This window comes from Astatotilapia calliptera, chromosome 10 (assembly GCF_964374335.1).
Source record: "Astatotilapia calliptera chromosome 10, fAstCal68.1, whole genome shotgun sequence".
Taxonomy (NCBI): Eukaryota; Metazoa; Chordata; class Actinopteri; order Cichliformes; family Cichlidae; genus Astatotilapia; species Astatotilapia calliptera.
The window spans coordinates 5,365,923-5,381,424 of NC_137431.1; the positions used below are offsets into that span (position 1 = coordinate 5,365,923).

At 41.3% G+C, this 15,502-nt stretch overlaps 1 protein-coding gene across 1 annotated transcript in view; it reads left to right on the plus strand.

Moving 5' to 3' along the window:
* The first annotated feature begins 629 nt into the window (after positions 1-629).
* opcml (opioid binding protein/cell adhesion molecule-like) overlaps positions 630-15,502 on the plus strand; it is a 445,347-nt gene continuing 430,474 nt past the window's right edge. Inside the window, exon 1 of the mRNA XM_026181472.2 lies at positions 630-954. Coding sequence (XP_026037257.1) covers positions 894-954 — 61 coding nt within the window. The 5' untranslated portion in view covers positions 630-893. The remainder of the gene's footprint in view (positions 955-15,502) is intronic.

The window sequence follows — 15,502 nt, forward strand, 5'->3', positions numbered from 1 at the left end:
GTAGAACAATAGCCATAGCCATAGAACAATGATAGAAGCTTGTAGATGAAGACTAGGGGAAGGGCAATATGGACGATAGATGACCTCCGCAGAGCCACATATTTCCAACAAATCTTAAATTCATAAAATTATATAGAGAAATACAACGCTTATGGAGCATATCTTGAAGGGTCATTTTTGTCTGGCTATGCTTTTGTATGCATTATGGCCCCTCATTCAAATAAATGTCACATCACTTGAAATATAACATCACATTTCTTGAAGATACTGCATCCAAGATTACCCACTCCCAGATTACCTTTTTCATGTGGAGGCAGCTTTGTTTTTTATGTATTAAATAGCAGTCCTTTATTATCTTTTATCCTTTTTTGTAAATATCTCATCTTATCTTTTTATCTTTATATTTTAATCTACTCTGATTATTTCATAAAAAGAAAAAAGAACTGGGGATAGAAGATTCAAAGTGAGGAAATACAAACCCCACGGAGCTACAACTGAGTGCTGTTGATCGGCAGATGTATCAGCCAATTATGGATGAGCAGAGGCTGCTGTCCTCCCCCCCCCCCTCTTCACCCAGTCTTGTAGAGTAGTGATCCTTGTATGCGCTGTAGTATGAGGAAGAGGGGGAGAGCGATCATTGCTTGAAGAACCAGCCTCTCTCTTTCTCTCTCTCTCACTGCCTCCCTACATGAGGGCGCCAACTAGTATTTGCAGTGAATCTTCAGTACAACCTGCAAATGGGGATGAAAAGCTATTCTGACTGACAGTCAAAGAAAAGGCAGAGGGGAAAAAAAGCAAAGTGGGCAGCTTTCTGAAAGCTTTGTTGTCGGAAGATACAAAAAGAGTGTCTACATAAGAACCAAAGAGATCAGAATCAGCGCTGTTTGGGAAGCATGTATAATTCGGTATGCTTCATCATCCTGTCATGGGTGTTTGCTGCGCTTGTGTTCCCAGGTAAGGCACCTTCTTTTTCTCCAGTTTTCCGTATGTCTTTACATGCTGCTGTTTTTTATGTGGCTTTCCTATTCCTGTCAACACACAGGTGTCCACTGTTCAGTCATAGCCCCTTTCTCTCTTGCTTTCTTACTCATCTTTGTCAATAAATTCTGTCAGTAAAACTTTTTGTAAGGTTTTTTTATGTGGAAGTCTAAAGATCAGAAATTTAGAAAAAAAATTCCTGCATTCCTTCAAGAATACTCATGCACAAAGAGCGAAAAAGTTCCCTCCACCACAGACACTTATGATTCTTTACACGTATAAGACTGAGTTGAACAGAGAATTTTTTTTACACTCACCAATAAAATTACATTTTTTGTGTTTGTTTTTTATATTTGTTCAGCTGAAATAATTAGTACATCCAAAGAATGTATGCAGACGTCAATATTTTTAATGTTTGGAGATGTTTGGAGTGGATCTGCAGTATTATTAGACTGCAGAAGTTGTTGTTGTCTTAGAGTGTCTTAAATAGCTGCAGGGGTATTAGGCAAACATGTAGTTTTTTAGTGCGTTGACACATGACACTTTCCTGTCAGCGAACCCTGGACATGGTCCCACTGACTGAACTTCCTTGTGATGTCAGGAAACGTGATGTAGTAAAATTATGTTAAATCAGCCTGACATCTCAAAATGCAAATATGCTCCCAAAGCACCTGTAGTGAGAGAAATGTTTTTCCCCCCTCAAAGGGATTATGTGAACTGGATTATGCGAGGTATTTGACAGGGGAAATATGTGATATATGACTAAGTGCATTTGCATTTTATTAAGAAAAAAAATCATTTTAGGTTCTACAACATTTTAAAGAAACCTCTCTCTGGCACACCAGAATAATCAGAATGCATTTCTTTAAATAGAAGAATCACATTACAGTTATTCATCAAATATTACTGTCACTGGCTTTACATTAGCTTTTAAAAAAGATTTAAAAAAATTTTTTTAAACCATAGCTGAATGAAATCTGTATCTCTGTTTGTCCAGCCTCTTTGCATCCTTGTTTCCGATGCTGCCTCCCCAGCACACTGCAGAATAAAAAAGCAGATTTGCCACCACAGACCATAGAACATATGCAGCAATTTACTGCAGATGTCAAGAGATCTTAAATGGTAGATGCAAATAGCATGAGAAAAGGTTTATGTCAGAATGTTAGTTGAGATAAAAGGGCAGAGATTTCTTTCACTGTGATATGTTTTAATCAATATCTATTTTTAGATTTCATCTGACAGGCACTGCTCGCCTCACTTGCCCTGATGTTAATTGGATTATTGTGTATGTGGAAATAATGTAATACATAAACAAACAAGCAACAACAAAAACAACAACAAAAAGTGTGTGTGTGTGTGTGTGTGTGTGTGTGTGTGTGTGTGTGTGTGTTAAAAAGATACAAATATAAATATAAAAAAAATACATCATTGCTGATATGATATAGCTTTACTGGATAGTGCATAAAAAACAACAACAACAAAAAACTCATCCCACAAACGCCCCCCACCATACTTCTTTCCCCACTTTATTCATCCAGAGCTGGGTTTTGCTGAATATACATGTCTTTTTAAAGTATTGCCCTGGTTCAATTTCATATGTATTCTCTACATACCCGTATCAGAATCAGCTATTTGACTGTCAGTATTGATAGAGACAGCTATGTTGAATTTGAAAAGTGTTGTGTTGTTGTGTTTTGGTCAGAAAATTGTTTACAGAATTTATGGTATGTGTGTGTGTGTGTCACTGTGACTGTGTGAGAGAGGATAGTGTTACATTATTAATATGCCTTGCTGAAAAACTCATTCTGTTGCTGGCTTTGTTTACTTTTTTTTTTTTTTTGGCTGAAACTATCTGGAACGTCACTCTTCGAACCTGTGATGACTATCTTTGCATTTAGATTGAGCGAAAAACTGCAAATTCTGTCTCGAATTCACCAAAGATCTAAAACCGTTTCTCAAACTCACACAGCAATCCTGAAATCTCTTCTTTATACTATTTCATGTCATCATTAATCCCTTTTACACATACCTTTCTTAGGCAAGGGAAATGTGCAGGGTCACCACTTGACAGCTGTGTCTCCCACAAAGTCAGTGTGGCGGGGCGCCACTGCAGGGTAGGTGAACGCACCTGCCGGGCATCCACAATCACGTCTCCCCGGGACAAAAGACTAAATGGGGTTCTATCATGTTGTTGTTGTTGTTTTTGGTGTATGGCTGGCAGCTGGAATGCTGCAGCTGAGTTGTGTGAACAAGCAACCAGGCTGCAAAGCATGAACGTGCACCCGGGTCTACTGTGGGTTTGTTACAGTCACCTTCAGTTTGAATGTCATGTATGCTCTCATAAACTGTGTGACAACTTTTTTGCGGCCTTGGAACATTTTCTTCAGAATATTCAAGTGCTCTGTAATATCCATCAGAAATGCAAGATCCTGCAGCCATTCCTGACGCTGTAATTCCATCACTTGATTTCCTTTTTTTCTCCATGAATTGTCCGATTTCCTCCGACTTTTATGAACTTTTACTTTCAAAATTTATCCAGCAGACTGGCCCACGGGCTGTATGTTTGGACACCTCTGCCACAGACCGACCAGAATGTCCTAAAAAATGTCACAAGAAGCAGCTTGATCAACTAATTTTTAATTTAATATAGCTCTATTAAGAAACACGTTTGCTTTTAACTCAATGTGATTAACTGTGTAGATCAGTGACCCAGCATTTTGAGTGGTTTTTGTATTTTAATTCCTATTTTGCTGTAGTAGAGAAATGTTAAGTTCTAGTGTTTACTGTTAGCATGTCTGAGTTATGTTTTAGGTTATCCCATCATGCGTGTTTGCTTGTTTATGTGTCATTCCCTGTTTCCTGTGTAGGTCTGTCTTGTCCTCTGTGTATGTCTCTTAAATTATGCTCGTGTCTCCCTCTGTCTCGTCTCCCTTGTGATTTACATAATCTTCCACGTCTACCCTGCTTCATGTACTTTCTCCCCAGCCCGTCATGTGTCTCCTCCCGTTGTCTTCCAAGTCCATCTAGTTTCCCTGAGTGTTCTTTCTTCCCGTTCCCTGTGTCATGTTGTGTGAATTAGTCTGTGTCTTGGTATTTCCTGTTATACTTTGACAGTGTCCCGTCCTCTGTTCAGTCTGTGTAGTTTTGCTTCCTCTGTGTTGTCAGGTCAACTCATTCCACCTTTGTCCGGCGTGTGTGTCCACTCTCCCTAATTACTCTTGCTTATATTGTTTCTGTTTTCTGCTGTCCTTTGTCAGGTGTTGTATTATCCCAGTGTCTCCCGCGTAATGGTCTACTTCCCTCGTCTTGGTTTCCTTGCATTTTGTGTGTTTGTTTTGCTTTAGTTTTCCCAATTTAGTCAATTAGTCTAGTCTTGGTTTCACATTTTGAATGTTATTGCGCGTCTCCCTCTTCTAAGTCCCTGTTAGTAAATTAATTAACTGATCACCATATATTGATTTTATGTCTTACAAAAACGTGGTTACAGCAGGATGACTATGTTAGTTTCAATGAATCAACACCCAAAAGATTGAAAACCTCAACACAAATTTAATATATTATTAGACTCAATTGGCTTCTCTCAAAATGTAAAAGAATTAACTCCTAAAGCTGTTTTTGTGGTTTAAATTACATATAATAGACTCTAATTTGTTCTTGATAATGGCTAGCCCCCTTCACACAGTAAGGTTAATTATGGAGTTCCACAGGGTTCATAGCAAGGACCAAGTCTGTCTAGACTATACATGCTTCCCTTAAGGATATGTCATTTATCATGCATATTAAACAAATATGTGGGACTGCTTTCTTCCATTTTGCAATATCTCTAAGATTAGAAACATCTGCCTCGGAGTGAGGCTGAAAAATTAGTTTAAGCATTTATTACTTCTTGGATGGACTACTATAATTTATTATGTCCTAAAACTTTATTTGACCCTAACCCTACTGACAGGGACAACAAAGAGAGATTTTGGAGACAGACACCCACTCAACCTTTAAGATTAAGCTTAAAGCTTTCCTTTTTTACAAAGCACATAGCTTGGGCTGGATCCGGTGACCCTGAAGCCTCCCTCAGTTACACTGCAATAGTCCTGTCTTCCCCCCTCACCCCAAACAGTCATTGCAAGAACGTTTTCTTTAGTCAACATTAGTTTTCTATGTTACAACTGCACATTTTTAATTGTTAAATTAACATGATTCTTACACGGATTTTTTGTTTTTCATTTATGTCAAGGCTTTTTATATTGAATTAATGAGATAATTAGAAGTATTTATGTTTACATATCAATTTCTTTTTAGTTTATTAAGTTGCCTTATGATGAACCAATATAATTGTTGCCTTTAAATAAATATATTATATATTATATTATTATATCAGAACCACTGTTTGCATTACATGTTTAGGTTGTAGTTTGACATTAATTATAATTAGTTCAATTAGTACTGTTGATTATATAAAAAATATTAATTACAAGCGCCTTTGAAACAGTACTTTGTTAACCAAGTATCTGTATTTTGTGAGTGTTGCAGATTTACAAATGTGAACACAGAACATGTGGCTAGTTCTCTGAGAGACTCTCTCTCCATTCCGTTACGTATTGCATATGTACGCAGTGTTGCCAACTTAGCGACTTTGTCGCTATATTTAGCGAGTTTTCAGACCCCTTTTTTTAGAAAAAAAGTCGCTAAAAAATGACGTGAAAGTGCGTATCGCTTTTACTCTCAACAAGCAGCGGGTGCTGTAACGCAGTCAGTTCTTCTTTTACTCTTATGCTATTTTGTGGATCACAAGGTTTAAAACTACTTATAAACACACACACACAAAGTAACTCCACCAGAGTGCCTATTTCGGGTCACTTTTGCCAGTCCAAGCCCGGGTAAAGGAGCAGGGTTGGAATTGTGACATTAAAAAAACAATAATTGCTAAAAGAAATTTAATTTGTAGTTCTAAATAAACTCTAAATGCATTTAGGACGTTTTTTACTCACTTTATGTCTCTTCCACGATGTTATTTCTCTCTCCAACAACATAGGTTACAATTAGATTAGCATGACCAATTATGCAAATTAGGCGATGACGTCATTTGGCGACTTCTAGCGACTTTTAGGATAGCGATTTTCCTTACTGAGGAGTTGGCAACACTGTATGTACGGGGAATGTATATCCAGTAAAGGTCGATCAATGACCATGTTGTCACATCAAAAATGGCCCCTTGACAATGCCAAACGGGGTGGAGTGGGCACGCACTCCAGAGGGAAGGGGAGCCCTGTAGAGGGATTAACTTGCTGAATGGCCTTTAAAACCCAGTGGGACAACCAAGACCAAGACAGGGGTCTTCCCTGGATACCAGAGGACAATAAACAGCTGGTCTTTCCTCCTAATCAGCCTGATGTATGCCGCCAAGGCACAACTGGGGCACAGGGGTGCCTGCCACTGAGCCACCTACCAGTCCAAGCCCTTAAGGGAAGCCGATCGTAGCTCAACTGACTGGGATAGGTGGAACTGGGACAGGGCTTTTGGCAGAGGAGCTGCGTTGGGCCGGAAGACCATCCCTTTCCTGTCTGTCAAAAATCCCTGTGGATTGCAGAATGCAGAAACTACAGGATATCATGCACTGTAGCCTTATGGGTTCCAACCCCTGGACCGCGCACCAGGAAGTAAACAGTCCCCAGCCCCATTGAATGGTGGGCGAGACTCGTGCATTGTACAGGCGACTGGGGCAGGCAGCCCTAATGCGTGGAGCTTCTCCCTCTCAGGGATAAGGCCATCAGCTGGAGCTCTGCAGGGAAGGGGTGGAACAGTGACTCACTCAGAGATAGACAGTAACGTGTTACTGTAAACCCTTTACTTTTTTCAAGTAACGAGTAATGTAAGGGATTACTATAGCAAAAAAAGTAGATTACTATTGCTTTCCCATAAGCAAGCTGCGTTACTGCGTTAATAAAATGTCGTGATTTTGTTTGTGAGAGTGTCTCATGACAATGACATAAGAATGTGCAATTTCGTGGCAGCAACAAACGTGTGTAGATCAACAATGGCTAATAATAACAATAATATGTAGTGTGGGAGAGAGTACGACTATCAGGGTCTGGGAAACACAAAGCCTTCACACTCGCGCCACTCCTCGTCCACACAAACTCCACATCAAGCATCTCCTCTAACGCTCAGGAGTCAAAGAAACGAGGGTTACAATGAGAAACGACTGAATTCTGCAGAGCCGGGCAATACTAACTGGAGTTGCTCAATATTCCAGCGACGAGTTGCTCAGCGCCCCTGCCTTAAGAAGAGCCAGCAAAAAAATGCAGAATTGCAGGTGATCAGCTGCAGGTGCTGGGGCCAAGGGTGGGAGCTCAATCTGAGCCAGGCAGAGAGACAGGAGAGAAGGAGAGCAAATCGAGCTGGAGAAGGGAGAGAAAAGACAGAGCAAAAACAAAAACATTTGTGGCCACACTGGGCCAGGCACAAGGACCATAACAGTTTTAGTCTGTAAAAAGTGACAAAAACATTAGTGTCTGCTGTACACTCTACGTGGGAAGAAAACTTCTTTCTACAGCAAAAAATGAAACTTCAAATCTGAGCAGGCTGAAAGGTTTATTGCTTTATTACGTATCCAAGGAGGTCCCTCTGTCCAAAAGCAGCGGGATGGCTGAAAATCAGGGCATGTGGGGCCAGAGGGGCCACCAGGCCTCCGTCTGTGTGTTTACTCCCTGGAGGCAAAGAGACCGTCCTCGCCCTCTGGAAGTAGGGCCAGATCTTGTTGACCACTTGCTACCCTGAGCTCAGAGCCATTTCCGTGCCAGGGCCCTCAACATCTCATGTTGAGAGGGGCTTAACGGAAGCGGAGCAAGGTCACCCCTGTCCCACTGCCACATGCCTGTCCTGTAAAAGAGAGGCAAGGGCCTGGGCAGCACCGCAACCGTGCTGTCCATCCCGATGATAACATGGATCCCCTGAAGTCGAGGCAGAAGCTGGTCCATGAGGTCCATAGGGTCTTGTGGACTGGGTTCTGGGCATTCCGCTAGATCAATTTGTTGGAACTGCAGGCATCCTACCCTACTGGGGAGGTGTTTGTGGAAATTAACTAGTTACTGGACTTATTCAACAGGTCCTGTTCCAGATTGGACAGGTCCCTCCACCAACTGAGAGCCCAGTGGAGCCCTCGGAAGACCACCACTGTAGCCTGTGAGGAACAGACCCAGGTTCAGTAGAGGATGTTGAATTGTTTTATGTGCAGGAGCGCCAGTGGTACCACCTGCATCGTGTTGGCCATGCAGCTCATGAGGTGTAGGCACAATCCCCAGCTGACCCGAGAGCGGAGTCGAAACTGGCCTAGTCATGGCCTGAGAACCTGTCGTCATTCTGCAGTGAGGGACACAGAGGCCGTAATGGAGTCCAGGGACTTGCCCAGAAAGGTCATGACTTGCGAAGGATGCAGCTTGCACTTCCTGGGATTTGTGCGCAGGCCTAGAGCCGGATCATGAGATACTAGCAGTGATCAGGGGTTTAAAATCCAGGGGTCTGCCAAGATAGGCTCTCCACCACATGGGTTAGTCTTCAGCAGATTAGTCTAAACTAAATCCAAAATCCAAAACTTTTACCCTACGTGTGTGAATTTCTCATATTGGGATTTGCTTCCACAAGAAATCATATTCCTCACCTTGGGTCAGTAGCGGTTTTAGATACGGGCGACACGGGCGGTTGCCCGGGGCGGCATCGTGGTGGGGGGCGGCATCATGGGTATTGGCAAAAAATAAATTAAAAAAAGATTGTACTCATGTTGCCCCGACGTCAGCCAGTGCATATTGGGAATGGCATAGGCACCGATCGGTTTTCTATTGCCCATTTAGTGGAAGTAGGGGCACCCTTCGTTTGCGAAGTGCGCCTGCTGCTTGCGGTGCAGAGAGGAGGGGGCGAGGCGGCGGGGGGATTCTCTGACCGGCCGGAGCAGCATCTGATAACCAAAATAAAACAAAATAAAAACAAACCAACAAACACGAAAACACCAGACATAATACAGACTTATAATTTGCACCGATGTTTTTTTGAAATTCTATACACGAAAAGTGAGCGTGAGAGCCCTCGGTGCGCCTGCTTGCTGCTGAAGTCAAAGTAAACTTTATTGTCATCTCCGCTACAGTCCAGTATATAGAGAGACGAGACGACGATTCTCCAGTTACAGCAGTGCAAGTAAACAAACAATATATATATGAAGAGTAAGAAAATAAATATACACTTTAGGACTCGGGGTAAAGGGATCAATAACAATTTAAAATTTACAGTTTGATGATTTAAAGTCTCACACACAACCTGTCGAAAGGGGAGGGGGGGGCTGCTTCCACATAGAGCACATTTCATTTATAATGTTGTAAATCCAAGTCCATTATGTATTCATGATTTGAATCCTGGGTTGTGTGAAATCTCAAAAATGCACCCTAGACAAAGTGAATCTGTGAACTAAGGTGTAGGTGTGTTAGGTTATGTGGTGATCCTTGGGTTGAGGGATGGGTGTTCATACTGGAGTGAAAAATTAAAACCAACAGAAGATGGACAAGAAAAGTTCAAAGCCATCAGGTCCTCAGTTCAGAAAAAAGAGAAAAGAAGAGGAAGAGGAACGACCCTCAACCTGCTGGGGCAGCAGGTTGAGGGTTGCAGATGTTAACAGACTCAATAAACTGATCTGCAAGGCCAGTAATGTTGTGGGGATGGAGCTGGACTCCCTTAGAGTGGTGTCTGAGAGGAGGATGTTGTCCAAGATAAGGACAATGCTGGATAATACCTCCCACCCACTCTATGATGTGCTGGCTATTTACAGGAGCACGTTCAGTGAGAGACTGAGATTACTAAAAGCACCACTGAATGACACATGAAATCATTCCTCTCCTTGGCCATCTCCCTGTACATCTCCTCCGTCTAATACACTCTAAACACGTGTTTACACTACTACGATAGTTACACCCTTTTGCACATGCTCTACTGTAAAATAATACATTTCACATAAAGTTCACAAGTTAGCAGCGGTCCCCGCAAAAAAAGGTTGTCCGACAATATTTTCACGGACCGGTCTTTAAGGTGTCGCAGATAAATACAACAAAATAAAACCAGTACTGTTACCAAAAAAGAAGAAGATTTATTCATAACACACGGGAAAAGACCCAGGGACACTGAGTTAATGATGAAAATGATTAAAAAAAATTGAGACTGAAAACCATAAATTTCATACCCGAGTCTCAACTGTTGTGGCCTAGTACCAAATGAGTCACGGACCAGTACGGGTCCGTGGCCTGGGGACCGCTGGGTTAGTGATAAATGTCAATCATGTATATTTTACCTGTGTAAGATTCTCATCTCAGTAATATTCTTGATATTTATAATTGAGCGATTTGTTTATATTAGTGCTATTTCTTAAATTTGTAAACTTTGTAATATATTGTATTATTTAATTAGTTTAGTGTGTTATTGTCTTGGAGTGACTGTAACCCACATAATTTCCTTGGGGATTATTAAAGTATTAGTAGTCTGTATTAGTAGTATATGGTGGAAAAACAGTCTTGCAGTGCCTCTAAGGACCCTTCTGGCCACACACTCACCTGCTTACAAAGTGGTTTGGTGACTTTGACCAGGAGCCTGCATGCTGGCATTAGCATAACAGTGATGTGATCACAGGCACCAAAGTAGGGGAGGGGGAGGGCTTTGTAATTTCTTCTCTGGGTAGTGAAAACATTATCCAGCATGTTGTTTCCCCCGTATAGGAAATTTAATGTTTGTGTAGTTTAGGAAGCACAGTTTTTGGGTCTGCATTACTGAAATCGCCTGCCAGGACAAGAAACGCATCTGAGTGGGCCGTCTGCTGCTCACTGACATGCTGATACAGTTCATTCAGTCCTTCACTCCTGAAGAAGTCACGTTGATGAGCGATAAAGCGTTTCTTCCAATGAAAACACTACGTCCAGATGAACAGAATCAACTTTTGGGGCCTCACTCCTGTTGTTGTTATTGGAGCAAGGAAGGATATAGACAGCAACAAACAGTATGGCTGAAAATTCCCGGGGTAGGTAGAACGGTCTGCACTTTATGATCATAAGTTCCAGCAGTGGTGAACAGTGTTTGCAAGCGACAACAGCATCGTGACACCAGGCATCGTTGATGTAAACACAGAATCCCCCTCCACAAGCCTTAACCCCTTCGGCGAGAGCTCTGTCTGCCTGGAAGCATGCTAACGAGTTGAATGGCAGTGTCGGGAATGTTATTGTTAAGCCATACGTATATACATGTGATATATACATATCACATTCGATAAGTGTTTATGCTCAACATAATTCTAAAGAGGTGCCATCTCCAACCAGACCTTTCTCAACAAGGCATTTCAGTCCAAATAGCAACTTCTCTTTGGATGTTCAGATATTAGTACCTTTTTGAATAAACTCTAAAGCGTGCTCTGTCACCTGATTTGATGATGAAGACCACTATATTTCACCATTTTTTGATGTGATTGCCTTGATATGAATAGTAGTTCCTACATTAATTCATTTAGTTCATAATCAGAATCATCACGTTCTGAATTGACCTCAAGATGTTCTTCATCTTCAGACACAACTTTAATCACAAAGGAGAAGGATGGTTTCAGAGCCTCTGGGGCTGTCAACCGTTAACTTCTGCTGCGCATTTTGTAAAATTCTGACAGGCGAGTATATAATATGAAGCTGTCAATTGCGATGTTGTTAGAACTCCCTTGCAGAGAATCTTCATATGTTTTGTTCCTTTACTGCTGAGTGTTCACGCAGTGTGGGTGGAGTTTACAGAAGTGACATTTCAGTGACTCTTTAAACTATTTGTGTTTCTTTCGCAGTTTTACAGCATCCTCAAAAGTATTTTAGATCATGCGTACAGACGTCGTGACCTAACAGGGTAATTACTCCAGATAAACACTGGCCAGAGTGTTTAAGGTAACTTAGGGCAACTAGTTTCAAATATCACAACATATTTAAATGACACCTCTGTTTTCTTTTTTAAATTTTGATGGAAACGCCTTTCGTTTCCAGTTGTGTTCTTGAACACAACTGTGCTATTTCATGAGGAGCTACATATCTTAATTGTAAAACAAATTTGTAAAGTTGAAAAAAAATGGACAGCATTTTGCTAACTGCCCTACAGAAACACAGCCAAAGCGGGCAGAATTCCACCCAACTGCCCATTTCTGCCAGACCTGACCTATACAGCTGAATGCAATCTCTTCAGGCAACAGATTAATCAGATTCAAAAAATAAAGATCTCATTAAAATAATCTGGAAGTTTTTTTCAGTATTTGATGAAGACACTATCTAGGCTTTTCAGACAGAACTCTGCTTTTGCTTTTTGGGTGAAACAGCATCCAGTTCATGGAGGCAGTGAAACAATAACATGGCCTTACAGTGACTCCATTCAGAAACTAATTACTTGCAGTTTACTAGAGTGAATGCCTTTGACGGACATACAGAGATCCTTTTGTAAAAAGCAGCACACTATTTTGTTGTTACGCAGGTCCAACACTAACTGGCACACATACAGCATTATAACTGGGGGCTTGGTGTCAAATTTACAGCCCATGAGTCACATCTGGCTGAAATGATATTGATGACTTAAAGCCGACTGAAGAACTGATAAAATTAGGAGCTGGCTAATGTGATACCCATTTTCCATTGTGGAGGACGAAAGGCCAGGCCATGCATAAAAATAAGGCTTTCATGAAAAACTGAATTGTTTGCTTACTTGGTAGCAGATAAACTTCAGTTCATCTGTTGTAAGCCAAGAGGGCAAGAAAGCAAAGTGGAGAAGAACTCAATGTTGAAAAGGTTTATTGCAAAACAACAAGTAAACACAGATGAGCATGTCAGGCGAGGGAATTCCTGGTGACTGTTTGCATTATGGGAACAGGAGGCTCCAGAGCTTTTATTTCTCTCTCTCAAAGGAATACGTTTGAGGTGAGTGTGGCAACTCACTTAGTTAATTCAGTATTCTTACTGAATTACCTAGAGTGGGACTATTGGTTTGTTTGATACAAACCAATAGTCGACACAGTCGTAGAAAGTTTGGCAGGTGGGTGAGTTGAAGTGGTGAATTCTCTAATAATGGATTACTGAGGGAATGGACCATCTTGGTGGCAAGAGGTCGGTCATACCTACCTACATAATCCAAATTAGATTTGGACAGAGTGGCAGGGGCAGATCTAGAGGGGTGGCATGGGGTGGCTTGTGCCACCCTAGTTTTGCATATGGCAGTGTTGTTTATTAAAATAGGATAGCATTAACACTTTGAGCCCAGCAACACCCGTGGAAAGGGGAAGAGATCCTCCTGGACCCTCTTTGAACAAGACTCAGTGGTCCATCTGCATCTAAAGGACAAAGGTCACTCCTTCGAGGACACCAGTGTTCACATTTTGGACAGAGAAGACAGATGGTTTGAAAGAGGAGTGAAAAGAAGCCATTCACTGTGAATGACCCTCTTTGAACAGAGGAGTTGGCTCACGACACCAACTGTTTGCCATCTATAATCCAGTTTTGAGATCCCTTTCCCAGACGCCTTAATGCCTTCTGACCTCAGGAAATCACATGATAGGGTGGGGGTAGGGTTTCACAATGAGTTCACCCAAAACCTTGGCTGATTGTGACCTACACCTGTTTTCACATATTGCCTCGTGTGATTAAGGTAGAGGATCATTAGGGGGTCCATTGTCCCTCTTGGTGGGACACTCCCATAGGGCTTAAATCTGGGACTCTCCACCATTTGACCGTCGAAGTGAAGAAGCTTCTTGGATGAGAGGTTGAACTTCTTCAAGCAACTTAAAGAAGTCCAGACACCTTTCGTTTCCAGGCTCCTTAGAAAATGCTTTTTTTTTTTTAAGTTTTGGGAGTGCCAGCAACAAAAGCCATTGAGCGAGAGTTACACTCGAAGTAGCACAGGAATAGAGCTGGAGGGAAAGAGAGAGAAAGAGAGCCAGGGACAACAGCGTCACATTATATTAATCATTATAGTAATCATCCACAACTATTTTCAGTTGCGGATGATAAAGGATTCAGAAAGTTTATTCATGCAGGCCTATATGACAGAGAATGTGCATCTTCTTTTTGTTTTCATATTATAATTTATATTTAATTGTGTTGTGGTTTGCAGTGTTTTGTGTTGTTTCACTTTAAATTTGTAAAAGGAAAAAGCTGAAAATTTAAATAGTTAAAAGTTGGTTTTTGTATTATATGATTTATTTATTACATTTTATGTGGAGTGAATAAATAAAAGTATATTTATGGTGGCCTCTAGAGACAAAGTACGTACAAACTCCAAAACATGTTCAAAACACAACAGAAGTGCTCCAGAATGCTAGGCCCAGTGTTGAGCTTTTGTTACCTAGTGGCTACACAAGCCAGGAAGTACCAGCGATTTGGTGTGTGGTAGCAACAGGTAAATGAACATTTTTTTTTAATTTTTTGAAAATATATATGAGTGCTTGTAATACACGTATGCTTTCAATTGTGTAATTTAAGTGATCTAGGTAGCTCTGTTTTGGAAGTTCAGTTAACGCTAGAAATGTGTTTTGGAGTTTGTACGTGCTTTGTCTCTAGGGGCCACTGTATATATTTATATATAAACATATATAAATAAAACCACGTTTTTTTTTTTACATTAGTAATTCCTTTTGTACATAATTTTATGTTGTTTTTAATAATAAATTAATTAAAGCAACAAAACAACCTGAAGAGCTGGTTGGAAGCCGAAAGAGTTTTTAGTGAGCCGGAATTCCCATCACTAATGGTTGTGTCAGTGAGGGTACTAATGTAGGGTACTAATGCATGTCACAAAGGCAGACTGCAGTGTAAACACTGTCTGCCGGTGGAAAACATGAGGAATAACACATGTTGTCAGGCCTGCAGGGTTTATCCCTGTGGTATGCTCAGTCTTCGGCTGGACAAATATTTTTTGTTTAGTGGCATAAATAATTTGTGGAGCATCTTATTGTGACTCCTGATTGTTCTCTCATTTTATTTATACTAGTATTTTTAAATTGTTGTATATATTTAAAAAACATCCATCCATCCATCCATTCGCTTCCGCTTATCCTTTTCAGGGTCGCGGGGGGCGCTGGAGCCTATCCCAGCTGTCATAGGGCGAAAGGCGGGGTACACCCTGGAGAGGTCGCCAGTCTGTCGCAGGGCTAACACATAGGGACAGACAACCATTCACACTCACACGTTCACACCTAGTGGCAATTTGGATTATCCAATTAACCTATCCCCACAAGCTGCATGTCTTTGGACGGTGGGAGGAAGCCAGAGTACCCGGAGAGAACCCACGCAAACACGGGGAGAACATGCAAACTCCACACAGAAAGACCCCGGCCTGATGTTGGAATTGAACTCAGGACCTTCTTGCTGTGAGGCAACAGTGCTAACCACCGTGCCGCCTATATTTAAAAAACAAACAAACAAAATGCCAGATGCATTGGCTGCATTTTTAGATAAATAATTGTATAAAACTTCATTGTGTGCATAGGTTTTCA